This window comes from Halichoerus grypus, chromosome 10 (assembly GCF_964656455.1).
Source record: "Halichoerus grypus chromosome 10, mHalGry1.hap1.1, whole genome shotgun sequence".
NCBI classification, from domain to species: domain Eukaryota; kingdom Metazoa; phylum Chordata; class Mammalia; order Carnivora; family Phocidae; genus Halichoerus; species Halichoerus grypus.
The window spans coordinates 86,983,405-86,999,508 of NC_135721.1; the positions used below are offsets into that span (position 1 = coordinate 86,983,405).

The 16,104-nt window shown below is 39.0% G+C and overlaps 1 protein-coding gene across 50 annotated transcripts in view; it reads right to left on the minus strand.

Annotated features, from left to right (window-relative positions):
- MAP4K4 (mitogen-activated protein kinase kinase kinase kinase 4) overlaps nucleotides 1–16,104 on the minus strand; it is a 191,025-nt gene that overhangs the window by 58,320 nt on the left and 116,601 nt on the right. For all 50 annotated transcript variants that reach the window (XM_078056775.1, XM_078056766.1, XM_078056742.1 and 47 more), the window contains exons 4-9: nucleotides 13,951–14,076; nucleotides 12,603–12,713; nucleotides 8,525–8,615; nucleotides 6,329–6,459; nucleotides 3,752–3,806; nucleotides 2,208–2,286 (exon numbers count right to left, since the gene is read on the minus strand). In XM_078056775.1, the coding sequence (XP_077912901.1) occupies nucleotides 2,208–2,286; nucleotides 3,752–3,806; nucleotides 6,329–6,459; nucleotides 8,525–8,615; nucleotides 12,603–12,713; nucleotides 13,951–14,076 (593 nt within the window). The remainder of the gene's footprint in view (nucleotides 1–2,207; nucleotides 2,287–3,751; nucleotides 3,807–6,328; nucleotides 6,460–8,524; nucleotides 8,616–12,602; nucleotides 12,714–13,950; nucleotides 14,077–16,104) is intronic.

Consider the following 16,104-nt stretch of genomic DNA (forward strand, 5'->3'; position numbering starts at 1 on the left):
AGACATCAAAAAAAAGTAGGATAGTCGATATTCTAGAGATGGGAGAGAGAAGCCACCATTCCAGAATGAAAGGAACAACATAAACAAAGGTAGAAAAGTACTAGAGAGTAATGAATCATTTTCTGATGCTAGTATGAAAAGTGGAAAAGAACAGAAAAATAGGTCAGGGTCAGCTCAGAGAAGGGCTCTCAAAGTCATTCAGCGAAGTTGTGACTTTATCCTGTGGTTAATGAGAATGTTGTAGTGGACCTTGTTTTTAACACAGAGATTCCTAAACTCCACTGCCCACAAAGACCACTTGAGGAGTTTATCAAAAATACAAATACCTGGGTCATTCCTCGGACCTAACAAACCAGAAACACTAAGGCTGAAACCCTAAATTAAAAGATTCCAAAGGGATTCTTACCTACCAAGTCTAAAAATTAACATTTGGGAATCAATGATCTACAATATTTTCTTTAAAATCGATTGTTAAGTTCTGCTGGAAGAGAGTTCGCTGATCACTTCTCCAAAACCAGCAGTAGCAATGTACATTGGTGGATAGGAAGATAGCAATCAGAAAGGAGGAAGAACATTATGTGTGCAATCATCTCATCCTTTTAGAATACTTGGGTAAAATGAGAGCAACGATTTAAATGGATGAAAATGCATCTAATCAAGTTTAAAGAAAGTTTCATGTAAGAACACAGAAAGAATCTGTCATCTACATCTGTCTCTTTACACCACTGTATTATACACAGAGTGGTTAATCCCAAAATGCAAGTAACGGACAGAATAATCAGAGTGGGGCCAGCTGACAAGACTTGTGAATTGCGAGGTACCCTGAAGACAGAGCATAAACTCCGTTTTTTAAAAAAATAGCATTATTTTATTTAGCTGGCCAGCCCCACAGCTTACTCCTTGGTGATGACCACTATATACATTTGGTTTCCCTAGGGCTGGCCACCATAGATGTCCAGAGTTATCAAGTTTCAATACAAGAGACCAACTGGGGCTAAAATCTTGGCAACCGTACCGCCTTAGAGAACTCTCTAAAACCTGGTAAGTGGAACTAGATAAGCTCAGTTATCTGGAGTTGAATGTGGTTAAAGACAGTATAAAAAGAATGAGAAAAATCCTGCCAGCAAACAAAAGGTGGGGAGAGACAGGAACAGGGAGAAGTGTGAAAGAAGCAAAAGTAAAAATGTGTGTGTGCGTATAATGCCCACAGATGGGAAAAGAGAACTACAGGACATCAGAAGATGAGCAACCAAGAAGAAAAGAGCAGACAGCAAGAGCTAAAAGACCAAATCCAGAAGAAAAAAAGGCTTGAAATTGAGATCTTTTGTATATTTCACAATTAGAGTCGAAAACCCAAGAAGAGACGACACTCACTGGAAACCCAGTGAGAATAGTTACAGAAGGGAAAAGACCACCATGGTAGTAGGTGTGAGCACTAATAAGACTGATGTGCCCAGGAAAACGGGAACAGAAGGGGAGAGGGCCCACATGCACGAGAGCCTGAGTGGAGACAGAATTGAGAGGAAAGCACTCAGAAAAAAGTTCAAGAGGAAATAAGTAAGCAAAATTCTCAGGTGAAAACAAAGCACTACCCTTTCCCTCAACACTTTTAAAACTAAACCAAATCAACACTTTCCCACACCACCACAATTCTTAAAGTTTTCACCAGGGAAGGTCACCATCATTGCCCTTCAGTGATAAGTGACTTTTCTGGAGCAAATATATGAGGGCCACAGGGAGAAAAGTGGCAGCCCAAAGACAGGACCATTCTTTTCATTTCTGGAATGAAAAAAGATGCACCTAATTTCAATGTTTTGCAACAATTAGGAGTAAATGCCTCTATTAACATTCGAATCCCATTTCACCTGAGGAGCTTCAAAGTCAGTACAGCTTTGCTTTTGAATGTGAAAATGCTTAGAAATGTATTATACTTAAAAGAGGGCTTAAATATTAAAATGAAACTTTTTTCTTTAACCATGTTACAGTGTTTCCTATGGTCACTTGTTACTATTTTGTAATTAAAAGAGAATTTATCAAGAAAAAAACATTTTAAAAAAGATACTTTTTAACTGGTGTTTCAGGGCACTGGCTCTTATGTTCTTTGGGAACTGGAATGACTAGAGTTTTGTATTGGAGTGAAACTGAAAAGGAACAGTTTTTTGTAAAAAGGAAAGAGCAACAACAACAACAAAGCATACATAGCTTACCATTTTTTTGACTTCAGCCTGGGAGGAGGGTTTCTGGGAATGAGAAACAGTGCTCTCATTGGATGCATGTCACAGAGAGCTGGGGAGAGGAGACGGTGACGTCAGTATGGCACTTTTTACTCATTCTTTATTTCTAGGGCTCACTCAAAATATCTAATGTGCTGTCCCATCACCTGACGGACAATCTTTATGTCAAGCAGTCTAGACATTCAGATATGAACCCTAGGGCATAACCTGAGTTCCCCATTTAAACACAGCAAAATATAAGGAGGTCAAGAGCAACAAGAAGAATACACAATTTCAAATTGACATTGGAAAGTTTTCGTAAATCAAAGATAAATACAGATTTATAGTCTTAAGGGAGTGAACAGCTTAAGTTTCTAAATCATCTATAAGATCGCAATGAAAATAATTTTATTGTCATAGGGTCGTGGTGAGGAGTTAAATCAGACACTGCTTGTAAAGGCATTCATACAGTGCCTAGACACAGTAAGCAGCTGTGAAGCCCTCCAGAAATGTTAACTGTTCGTTCGCTGTAGTGCTAGGAAGGAGCAAAGACGAGAGAATAAAACAGACTATTTGATTCTGTGCAAGTACTGTTTGTACTTCTACCACTTGCCCAATAAAGCTATGTCAGGTGCACGCAATGTCACAATAGGTAATGTGCATTTTCGTGTGTCTATTTACCTTCATGAGAATCTTACAAGGCAGCTGGGAAATGGGGGCCAAAGAAGACAATCTATTCCCACTGTGAAAGAAAACTGAAACAAAGGATCCGGCAATACACCCCTGTCTCAATTCCTCAGACGGAAACATGAGGAAACACATGGTGGTCAAGACTGACATCCATTTCTTGTACCGCAAACTAAATTTTAGCCGTTGGAAATTTTTTTCATTCATTCAACAAATATTTATTCAGCAGCAACTAGGCAGCAGACAAGTATACATTCTTTGTATACCCCCTTTTTTTAAGGGGACCAGCAGATAATGCTGTTTTATCTCTATTCTCTGCAATTCTACCCCTGTCTCTGCTCAAAAATCAATTTTATGAAGTTGGCATTCAGTTAATTCAAAGGAGAAGCAAATTTCACAAGTAACAAAACAAAACAAAAAAACCCCACCAAAAACCCAGACCTTATTCTACAGATAAAAAGTTATGCCTCTGTTGGTAAAGTCAACGGAAGTATTACTAAAATTTCATGTGTCAGGACCAGTTTCATGTGTTAGGATTTAGTTTCATTGAAGTTTAAATTGTAAAATGAAAATTACTGCCTATTATTCTGATGTCAGCGTAATTCAGGTCACACATCTGAATACAACTTAAATAAAAGATAAAATGTAACCTACAGACTTCAGGGATCTTCAAAAGGAACACTGGATGCCAAGAATCCTTTTACATCTAAAACTTCACTGTATTTATGCTTCCTTCATCTGAATGTCCCACTAGGAATGGCTTTACCCATGATGCCGTTCTGTTTGAAGCCTTGAGACTAGGTTTAAGTCACATATAACAACTGGGCTAAAAAGGAAAGAACGTTACTTACGGGGAGCACCTTCTGCCATCTCAATGGCTGTAATGCCACAAGACCAAAGGTCACTCTGCAAAAATAAAACAGTATGTTACAGGTACTGGATTAGATAGAAAACCACTAACTTACCACGGCTGGCTACTCACACAAATGATATAAAGGCATTTTTGAAAAGAAGTTTGCCATGAAATTAAAAGCAAACACATATGTAAGAATACCTTCCAAATGAATGAATGAATGAATGAAAAAATAAAGGTAAAATTGGTTTGCTAATTAGAACCACTCACATCTATGACTGAACTAGAGGTGGCCCACAGAAAAGCTTCTTTCTAACTGCCACTGCGTGCCCTGCTGCTCAGTATATTTCATTTCTTTACATTCACTAACCTGGACCCCTGGCCCAGATTTACGTTTAATTTTATGTTTTATGTTATTATCTCAAATTTAATTAAGATGTTAAAATTTTAAAGGCTAACCTGAAACTAATATAACACTGTATGTTAATTATACTTGAAATAAAAAAATTTTTTTAAAGAAAGCACTGTTTTATAAAAGGTCCAACAGTTGAATTAATAAAATCTACTGTAGTTCACTAATTTGAATCACAGTGCTGATGAGCCTCTCCACTCTCCCATCAAACTTTAATAAGGGGTGAGCAATAAGCTGTCTTTCTGTGCATGGAATCTCTTCCTTCTGAGTCCCCTGTAATACTAATTTTAAAATTTGAATTTTAACTTCACTCCCCACTCAAATACAAGTTCCATGAGGGCAGGCACTTTAGTCTGTTTTATTCACCTTAGTATCCCCAGAATTGTGACTGGCATGTGGTAGGCACTCAACAAACATTGGCTGATTTCTTAAAATCCAAGCAAGATTTTTAAAAGTAGACAATGGGTAGTTATTATCATTAGCATTCTCTTGTTTATATACTATTCTAATGAAAGAATTACTTAAAGTTGCTCAGCTTAAGCATTTTCTAAATAACCTATAATTACGTTACACAATTCAAACACGTGTGATTATAAGAAGGATAGGCCCACAAATTTCTCCTTTATTTTTATGAGGTTTTCTCTACTATAAGGTGCAAAGGAGGGATTTCACCCAACTTGACCCAGTGACTAATCTCAGCAGCATCAGTGGTGGGACATGCAGATGTTCCATGCCACTTGGTGTGATGTAACACAAACCATACCCATCTCCTGGGGCAATCTTGCTTTAGGTCTTTCTTGATACTAATTGAATTTCTCCAGTTTATAAGAAACAAGGTAAATGCCTTACAAAGATTGTAAAATTAAAATTCAAAAATGGTTAAGACAAATCTGGATGGTGGAATACTGCCTCTTCAACAAGTCAGTGTCATGAAAAAAAGGGGAAGGGGCTGGTTAGCCTTGATTAAAAGATACTCTGTAGCCAAACAGCCAAATACAATGTCTTGTTCTATATGAAACACTCGTGGATACTAACCAGTTGGGACTAATTATAGACTCCATATTAAGGAGTTATTTTTCTTTTTTTTTAAAGATTATGTATTTATTTATTTGAGAGAGAGAGAGACAGAGCACGAGCAGGGGAAGAGGCAGAGGGAGAGGGACAAGCAGACATCCCGCTGAGCAGGGAGCTCGATGCGGGGCTCAATCCCAAGACTCTGGAGATCATGACCTGAGCCAAAGTCAGATGCTTAACCAACTGAGCCACCCAAGTGCCCCAAGAAATTATTTTTCATTTACTTAAGCATGATAATATTTTGGGTATGCTGGAAGATGTTTTCAAATTTTGGAGATAACAAAATGACATATTCAAGAGTAAAAAGCCATACAGTCTATATAATCTATTTTAAAATACTCCAGCATATGAAAAAATAAAATAAAAATTCCACCATACCATAAACTTAAAATAAGTTTCATTAATTGGGTATTTATAATAAATACTAAAATATACTGGAGAGTGTAAAGATATGAACTCAAGTTTGAATAACATTAACAGGTACATAAAACACTCTGGCTCATTTAATTATGGCAAAACAATTTTTTAAAAAAAATAATTTTTGCAAACATATTCAACCCGAATCTGATGATCAAATATGGGTTTTACATTGGGATCAAAAAAGTGCATTATTGATATAAGTCCCTAGAGGTCACTCTAATAATTTAAATATATTTGTGTACCAAATCAAGCTGTAAAGCTCTTTAACAATACTCTAAAATTTCACATAGATGAAGCTACTGCTATATATTCCAACAATATTTTTAAAAGTATAATAAATATCTGATTATAATATATTCTTCAAGTTTAAAAGGAGAGCAAACAGGGCAGAGTATTTAACTTACTCATGACAAAAAGCTCTATGCACAAGACAGTGACTCATGCTGCTGTGAAAGCAGTATATTACTTAGTAAGAAGAACAAAGGTGACAGGGAACGAACGACAAGACAGCATCTCAGTAATGCCCCGGAAAATCTGCACCTGCAACAAGGTTCCCAAGCCTTCCTCACTGAACCAGCAGGAAGGGATAAGGGCTGTGCTATCTATAAGCAGAGCGCCCATCCCTCAGGAACACAAGGGGCCCAGTGAAGGCCCGGAGCACAGGCTTACTCTGTAATCGTAGGTGGCATCTGGATTCTCGTCACAGGCGATGACCTCAGGAGCCATCCAGTAGGGCGTGCCTATGAAGGTATTTCTTCTCCCAACCGTCCGGTCGAGCTGAGCACTCACACCGAAATCAACTGTGGGAGGAAGAGAAAGGAGTAGAACATAATTAACAAACAAGTAAGCCACAAGACGAAGAAATGTGAGGAGGAGGTGCCTTCAGTGTAAACTCAAAGAGTAATACTTCATGGACATGCAAACTCCTTAAGGTCACCAGCATCGATAAGGAGCACCGTCTCCGGAGCAAAGCTGCCAAAATAACAAAATCCTCTCCCAGTCTGCCGGCTCCTGGGCGGCCTGGACCCAGCTACTTCCCTGAGCTTCCACGACAGTGACCACTAGAGGGACTTTTGGATGAATTAGGATGTTCAGTGCTTGCAGGAAACATGCCTGCTACAAACAAGATCAAGTCATAGAAAGCTCCAAGTTCAGGAGAACTGACTAACACCCACGTGACTTTGCTTAAGCAGCACTTAACCACAGAAAGAGAAGAAACCCACAAAGGTTTTCGGGAAAGTACACAGTAATGAATTCAATAAAGAGAATCAAGCTAAATCACAAATATACTAAGAAACACTCCTCAAAGTACCCGGGACTTCAGATTTTTCACAGTGACCCCTACATCCCACTCCGCTGAACAATGACGGTGGTCTAGAGGAAAGTTCAGGTTGGGAGGCAGAGCTGGCAGGAAGACCAGGGTCTCTAACGGAATGTTTGCAGCATCACTATGCACACTGCCATTACCCCTAGGAGGACTGCAGGATGGTGGATGAGCTCCTGCAGAAGGGCCTAGGGAGGGCTGAAATCACTCACAGGGGTTGGGTTATAGATTCAACTTCTGTAGGCAGAACATGCTCAGGAAACCAACTGGCCAGGAGGTGGGCTCACATGTCCTGACACAGAGACACCTGGGCCAGGCAATACGTGCCATTTGCAGCAACTCAGACAGCAGTCACAAGTGATCACCAAGTGATTACGGAAGGACCTTCACAGTCCTAGCACCAGGGGGCCAGCGCAGGGAACATACACAGCTTACTGAGTCACTGGGAATGAGAACAATTCAAGTGCCTCCTATCTTAGCTTTGAGGGGATTTCCCCAATGGGCACACTATTGCTCCACAGATGAGCAATAAATGGAGGTACTGTGCAAGAAGGCAATAATGAAGATTTTATTTTTAAGGTGTAACTACTGTGCCTAAGATTTTTGAAAGATGGACTAGATTCTTATAAGCATAAACAATTTTTTTGTGTGATGCCTTAGTGGAAGAAAACTTAATGCTAATTGTTAAAAATTTGACAGAACCATTATATAAATGTGGACTGAAAAAAGTTCAAAACCAGGTAAAGGAAACAAGAAATACAGAAGAACCATTATAAAATCATCTCCAGGAAGATACTTTGGACTCCATCCACCCATGCATAAATTTACTGAGCACCTACTACATTTAAGGCACTATGCTAGGTGCCAGATAAGAATGCTCTCGTAAATAAAACATCCTAGTTGCTACACTTCCAGAACTTAAATTCTAGTAAATAAGTCAGAAATATATGTAAACAAATAGCTATATAATTATAAATTGTGATCAGGATTAGCGAGGAAATAAGCCGTAGATCAAAAAGTCAGGGAATACAGATCAGAGTGTTAGGGAAGGCCTCTGAAGATGAGGAAAAAAATTGCAACCTCAAAGCTGTTCCCAATGGGGAACAGTATGTGCAAAGACCCTGCGAGACATTCCAAGGAAGTCAAAAAATGAGTGAACTGGACAAGGAGAGAAGTGAGGATGGTCACAAAATGGGGCTGGAAAGTAGCAAGGGCCATGGCTTTTTATGGGCCATGGTAAGAAATGCAGATTTTATTCCAGGTGAAATAGGAAGCCACTAACTGTCTTTAAAGAAGAAAGTGCGGTGATCTGATTTAAACATTAGTCTGTCTACTATATGGAGAGCAGAGCGGGGGGAGAAGCATGGTGGGGAGGGAGGCTGGAGACAGACAAAGCAATAAGCCCACTTCCCACTTCTTAAATAGAACAGAAAGAGAAAATGCGGGTAATAGAGCTTTTAGCTAAGTGCCAACGAGGTAGGGAGTGCTGCTGGTTTGCAACAGGGGCAAGTATTAGATCATGTGGCACATGCGTCACATACCAAGTTTCACCTCTGCATTCTCAGTCAGCAATACATTCTGGCCCTTGATGTCCCGGTGAATCACATGATGGATGTGAAGATGTGCCAGGCCCTGAAAAGGAGAGACAGATCTGAATTTTAGTTCTTTGTTGCTGCAAATAAAGAGCCTGGAACACACTTTTTATAACAAAGTACACATGCAGGCCACAAGTTTTATGAACCATATTTAGAACATACTACAATTCAGTCTTAGTGCATTTCCAGGAAGACATCACCAATAGTACCACACAAACAGAAAGAAGTACCCACCTCCCAGTTCCAACGGGTTAGGTCCCCCGTGTGAGCAACATGACCAGTTTCTAGCTGCTCCTTGAAGACACACTCTAGATTACCATCTGCAGTTTCTCTGCTGTAATTTGTGCTATTTGTGTATAGGGTGGTTCCTTTCCCACGCTACACGTCCATCTTTCAGTGGGTGACCCTGTGGGTATATTTGAACTAGACCCATCCCAGGGGAAAAAACAAAGAGCCAGAGTGGGGTTTCAAGTCTGGCTCTTGAACACTGCCTCGTTTTCCCACCGCATAGTGACAAATTGCTAACTGCTGACCAATCCCACCTCCACCCCAAGTGTAAAACAATTCTGCCATCGAAAGAGCTTTATGCTCAAATAAAATAGCTTTCTTTCCCAAGGAAATAAACCCTACTGGGCATACAGCACTTTCTGATGACCTTGTATCGGGAACAAAGCCTGAGAGCATGTCTCTTATGAGAGGTGCTGGAAGAACAAAACCACATTTTGCATCCAACTATGAACTGAGAGACAACTCCTGTATTTGTTCTGTCTTTAGCTAGAGAAGCCAAATCTATAGCCTGCCTCCTTAACATACAAACAAGCTATCTATTCTGAAATGTCTCAATTCAAAAAGGCTAGATCAGAAGCAAGGGTTTATTTAATTTTCCTGTTTGATTTTTTGTGTGAGGTTCTATTGTTATCATTACTGTGCAGGATATGCATTAAATATAACAGCTGCTCTAGAACACTAATTTTTCTAACACAGGGGGTTTCTAAACAGTAACTTACTAGTCTGCTTATAAAGCAGAATAGAGTGTACTTGATGGCTCTGTTTATTTTTCCACCACACAGGATGTGCAGTGTTATACCACAAAGCACTGACTAGGGGAAAAAGCGCTAAAAATATATGGTATGTTAGTGCTATAGTTAGGAAGAAAGTCTCTCCTTTCAGCATGGCATAACTCTAAACAGCAAAGAAGAAACCAAAAAAAGTAGCTTCCCTAATTCTTTCATAATTCCTACTTCTACTACCTTCAGTTCATTTTACATTCTCTAACTTTCCCAAACCCTCTTCTTATACTTTCACAGGATTATCTTAGCAACAAACTTAAGTATCCACATCTTCTCAATGTGGCCTGTGTGCACTCTTGTTTCTTATGAGCGATAAACGTTAAGAAACATCTACTTCCTGGTCCTACTGCTGAAGGATTGCTGTGTCTCTAGGTGAAACCACTCAAGGTGTGTCTAATACCTTGCAGGCAATGTGAACTTGAGTTATGATTATTCTAAACGAGTACATCTTTCCCTATATGAAGAGAGAATGTATGTTCAACTACTCTTGTATGTTCAACTATTCCATGCCAAAATTAAGCCACAATTATGCCTCCTTAGCAGAGATAGTCCAGATAAAAATACACACTAAATATCATCCTAGAGCAAATGCATCAATGTTTCAAAGCTAGAAAACATTTTCCCTGTAACTCTATCTCATTCATGGACATCGAACAAAGGAACAGTCAAAGGATGTCCTTCAGTACTGGTTATGAAACACTGTTAAGTACCCATACTCAGTATGAACATTGGTTTCTACTAAAACGAATCAATGGCTGTGTAGACTATAAACGTGGAAGTGGGCTGGGATGAACGCACCGACTTTGTTGGTAAACCTCTGGTCTCAAGGATTTCAGTGGGCGAGCCCAAGAGAGCTTTCCTACTTATGTCTGAGGCCTACAAGCTCATGACTCTCAACCTTTTGAGGATCTTAACATAATAACGGCATGTGAATCTAACACCTACTAAAGGATGAGGACAAGTTTTGCCACTGCAGAAAAGAGCTAACCCAGCAATGTCTTTGAGAACCCAGGTTATCCACTCGGGCTGGCTCTTTCCATTCCAACAGCTCACCTCCTTCTTACCATATTGCTTTCTCTTTACCAAAGTGGACTCTCAGCGATTCCTGTGAAAAACACACACTAGCTTATGACACACTGACTCATCCAGAGGCTTGTTTTTAGTTCACTTAGACTTTTGTCGTAGGAAAAAAACCCCATTCTAGATGAAATATAAATGAAGGAAACACTTGTTTCAGGTGCCCATCAAGATGGAAAACATTTGATGTATCTCAAAACGATGTCCATTGAGCTATTATATTCAGGTTGACAGTCAGGGGCCTCAAACAACCTGGGCGTCTTTGAAATGATGCCTGAGATCAACGGAAGTAAAATAGCTAAATATACCTATTACATGATAGGTAAACAATGTTAGCCTATATATATAAAAAACATGTAAATTGTCTTTGATGGCTGAAATACATTTGATGCCTAGGACATTTATACTAAAATCTAGTTCTCCACTTGAGAAATCTCACACTGGAATTATATATAGAAAAGGTATGTGTAAGTATATGTTTATAATGGAAAACAATGACAACAACTATATTTACTGACAATCAGTTATGTACCCACATGTTACATTACATGATTCATATATACAAACTCATTTAATTCTCATTACAGTGGTACTTCCTTCATTGGACTGGTATCCTCATTTTACAGAAGAAAGTAAGCCCTGAAAGGGGAGTAACTTTGCCAGGGGTATGCAGCAGGTAAGTAGCAAAGGCAGGACTCAAACCCATGTCTGACTCACTCTAACCACTATTCTTTCCTGCTGACCATGCCAAGAGTTTTAGTTGTTAACATAATAAATACATCTGCCCACTTGCTGAACTCCTTCATAGTAGTGCAGGGCAGGATACTTAGTTTTGTACTTTTAGACTCTGCCTCCTATAATAACCATAAAAGGTAGGACCCTCATGTTTTAATAATGAAATCTGAGAGTGATTACAAAAAGAGGGTTCTCCCACCTCACCCCCTACAACTAATTTTCTTAAGGGAATTGCTTATTTTTTCAAGGGCTTCATAAAACATCTAAATAAAAAGGAATTAAAATTCATCTCTGTGAATTCTAAACAGCATTTTTTAAACCTACAGTCCTCTATGAAATTTAAACATAAAAGTAGGGTAAATTTGCCTATAAGTAAAAAAAAATAAGTAACAGGTTTTTTATTAGTGAGAGAAACATAAAAATTAGATTCCAGTTTAACTCCACAGTCTTTATTTTTTAAGTGTGGTGGGTAAATGAAATCCAACCAAGTAATTTAAATGTGTAATTAAGGGGTAAAGTAGAGAGAAAAACTGGGACAGCTGGCCAAAGGAAAGGGGCTCACCGGCAACACATGCACTTTTCAAATGCAAAATATACAGACCCTTTGCCTGTCGTGTCAGCATAGCTCTACTACTGAAAGCAATCATTTAGAATCTGCTAAAACAGTAGTTCAGAAACTTTAACATCATAAACCGGCTTTCCAATTGGCTGTAAACAACATTAAACATTCAAACTTTTCCTTGTTAATACTGCAAGAGAATCTAACCGTTAAATGCCAAAGTCCACAAGATGATTTTGAGAGCCAGCGTTTGACAACATTAATATTGATTCATAAGCTTAGACAAAGGATTCCTATAAAAACAATAGAGACTATTTCTCTTCACTTGGATTTTGTTTTTAACACCTGGAGGGTGAATTCAGGGAAATGCAAAAAACTATTTTTGTTTAAGTCTACTTTCTTTAGATACTTGTCACAATCAAAACCATGATGTAGCTTAAACAATCAAAGCCAGCTAGTTACACAGAGCCCTTGGCTGTCATGAAAGAACAATCTATACAGTTATAACTAATGCAGAGAAATATTTCGGGCTAGGAAAATGAAAATGGGAACACAGACCATGCACGGGGCACCTTCTCCTTACCCTCAGAATTTCTCTGGAGATGTAAGCTATCCAATCTTCCTTGAGTGTGTTCCCTTTGGTGTTCTTCACAAGGTCTGTAATGGACCCAGCCCCACAGAACTCCATAACAAGCTATAGGGCAGAAAAGACAGGCGGTGACTAGCACATCCCAGCAACCAGCAAGAGCATCACCATGATCAGTACACAGTGGACATTAGTCAGGAAAGCAGAATCTAACTCCTTCCGCCTTTCCTAAAGATCTGGATATATGATCATTTTGGAAGCATCCAAGTTACTGAGAGCTCATTTCACCATCCAATTTATTCACTGTGTATGTTTGGTCCAGGAGATTAAGTGTTTCTGATATTTTACAGCACATCCCCCAGTACAGAGATTCTGAAGTATTCCTCCTCTCTCCCAAGTACATGGGCATGGGAGGACCATTTTGTCCTTAATCAGTACCCAACTATCAGATATCTGATAGAGATACTCTAACATCTTTTCTCATTTGCCAGAGTCAAAGATATCCACTTTCACACATTATGATTCTCAAACTACTTTATATTCAGAGAAATGCTATTTTAAGCAGTACATAATTTTAAAAATACATTATTTACAATACCTAAATGTTTACACAGTATCAACAAAAGCATGTTTTTTAAATATCTAGAAAATGAACTGAATTGAGCTGTTTTAAAATTTTAACTTCGATTGGATTTGGGCAATGAAAATAAAGGTTAAAATTAAGGCAAAATGTTACAAATTTTCTATAATGGCTTTAAAAAAATTAGAACAAGTATTTATCTTCCTGCTTCATAAGTCCAGTACCTTTGGCATAACCAATGTGCTAACCATAGATCTGACAGCATCTCAGTGTCATCATCGTCAGTATAGATGTGGCTGAATAAGAGATAGGACTGCACATATATTAATTCCAGAAATTTCCCTGGAATTTACTGTTTTCAATTAACTGTTATCATTATTATTATTAATACTTATATGTTTGTCCCTTACTTCCAGGTTGTAAAGAAGATGCATTTAGTTGCACTTCCATATTAATTAATTTCCATAAATAAAGTTTTTACTGTATTGATTTTTCAAGCTCATAATTTCCTTGCTATTTGGTTACATTCCTTTTAAAACATGCCATTTTATTCCTGAAACATAAAGTTAACTCTTTTCCATGCAATGTGAAATCAACATAAAAATAAACATTCAGTATACCTTTAACCAAGAAGGCCAAGGAAGATAACAGGCACTACCCCCTTTGAGTTTGCTTTTCTCTCCCTTCCCTCTAGAAGGTCCTTAATGTCCTTTGAGTACCACCAAAGAGGAAACCACACAAAATGCTTGGGAAACATTTGCCTACCCAGAGTTGGTCATCATGTCCTGGAGGGCTCTTTTTAATGAAAGCACCGTAATATGTTGCAATATTTCTATGATGAGAGTATTTCTTCAGCATATTTATCTCCAGTTTGATTTCTTCCTCTTCATCCTTAAGAAAAAATTAAAAAATAAAATGTGTGGCTTTTGAATGTCATGCATGATTTTAACTTCCCCACCCACAGGCAAGAACACAAGTTCCCAGTCCCTCCAGCAATAGTGGAAGACACATTCACTTTATCCTTGTGACAAGAATTGGGGACTTTAACAGGACTCCTCCTTTGAAATGCCGTTATAAGCTATGCAAGAAATACATAAGTATGAAAGTTACAGAGGTATATAAGAGGTAGATGAAGCAGCTTTCCCACGAACTATGACCTCTGAACCTCAATTTGCTCATTTGTAAAAAATGGGGGGAAAAAAGAACCAATTGATACTATTTCGACTAATTACAAGGAAAGGCTGTTTCTTTTCTAGAAAATGTTTGTGAATAGAAATCATCCGGCACAGCTACGGCAGAGAAGGTTCACCTATGACAATCTTGCACCAGAACATTACCTTCTGGTGTGGCCACAGGCAGATTACTGAATACAGACCGGCACCGCAAGCCCTGGATGGATGGCATGCTTAATGAGATCCTCTACCCCAAAAAGAGATTCAGGTGAGTCCAGTGGACCCACAGCAATAAAACATCACTCAGTGACAGCAGGTTGTTTTAGACTTGGCTCATCCCCCAGCCTCTTGCTTTATTAAAGTAAAATGAGCAGAAGAAGAAATAGAGTTTGTGTGAGCAGATCAGAAGGGGGATGAAAGAACAGATGGAGGCACAGGTCTGGAAAATAAAACTAAGTTGCCCTTGTGAATGGGGAGGACTGCCAGTCTCCACTTTTCTCTCTCATCCACCCCCAGGGCAGAACCTGCAACAGCATGTGCATTCTGTCCCTTGTTGCAGACACATGACACAGTGAGTGCTCTGCCACACGACCTGCAGAGTTAATAAGTAAGATTTATGGATAGCATGAGAACCAGGGGAAAGCAAAGTTAAAGTGATGAAGAGGAGAGAAGGTGGAGGAAAAGAGAAAAACCAGCTCTGGCTAGAAAAGCCACGTTTGAGGGAAGGTAAAGATCTTAAAGAAAAATGTGATAATCAGATCTCTATAATTTCCTTTAATGACTGGTTCCGTACAATGTTTTCACTTCTCCCCATTGGCACATTCATTCTGCTTATAACTGATGTTCTTCCTTCTGTAGGAAGACTCAGGGTTTCTGAGCAGTCAAGATGCCTGTATGTGCGCGTGTAAGAGAAAAAGAGAAAGACCGTGCATGTGAAAGCTAGTGCATCCATGTGGATGCACACAGCTGAAGAAACCGAGTCTTGCAGCCTCGCATCTCCAAAAACCATTCATAAGGCCTCATAGACCTAAAGTAAGTTTGGTTTGGAAAATACGGTTAAGATAAAAGCTACAACATCATTAATTAGATATTAGTGATGAGACCAAATGAAAAAGAAAAGGTCTTTTTTTTTTTTTTTAAAGATTTTATTTATTTTTGACAGAGAGAGAGAGAGAGAGCACAAGCAGGGGGAGCAGCAGAGGGAAAGGGAGAAGCAGACTCCCCGCTGAGCAGGGAGCCAAATGCGGGGCTCGATCCCAGGACCCCAGGATCATGACCTGAGCCGAAGGCAGATGCTTAACCGTCTGAGCCACCCAGGCGCCCCAAAGAAAAGGTCTTCTTAAAATACAACTTTCAGCTGTACACTACCGCTTTAGAAACAACATGTAACAAAACATGGAATCATCTTAGAACAGTGATTCTTAAGATGGTGGCCTCCAGCTTGGTCCCCAGACATAAGTATCAGAGTATTACAGCATATTAATAGGCATAGTTGTCACGTGACTCTGGCAGATGGTAGATGCAAATATGAAGCAAAGCCACATAGACACATACAGTCTATATAGCAGTCTGTGTGCACTAATTCTCATTCAAACCCTGTATATATGAAAATACACCACATGTGTATCATTTCAATCTGATTTAAACATGGCCATGTTTAAATTTAAAGTAGCAATAAAAACTGAGATACTGGATAACTAGGAAAACTATCTTAATCCTAAACAAAAGCAGTGTTTAGCCTTGGGGA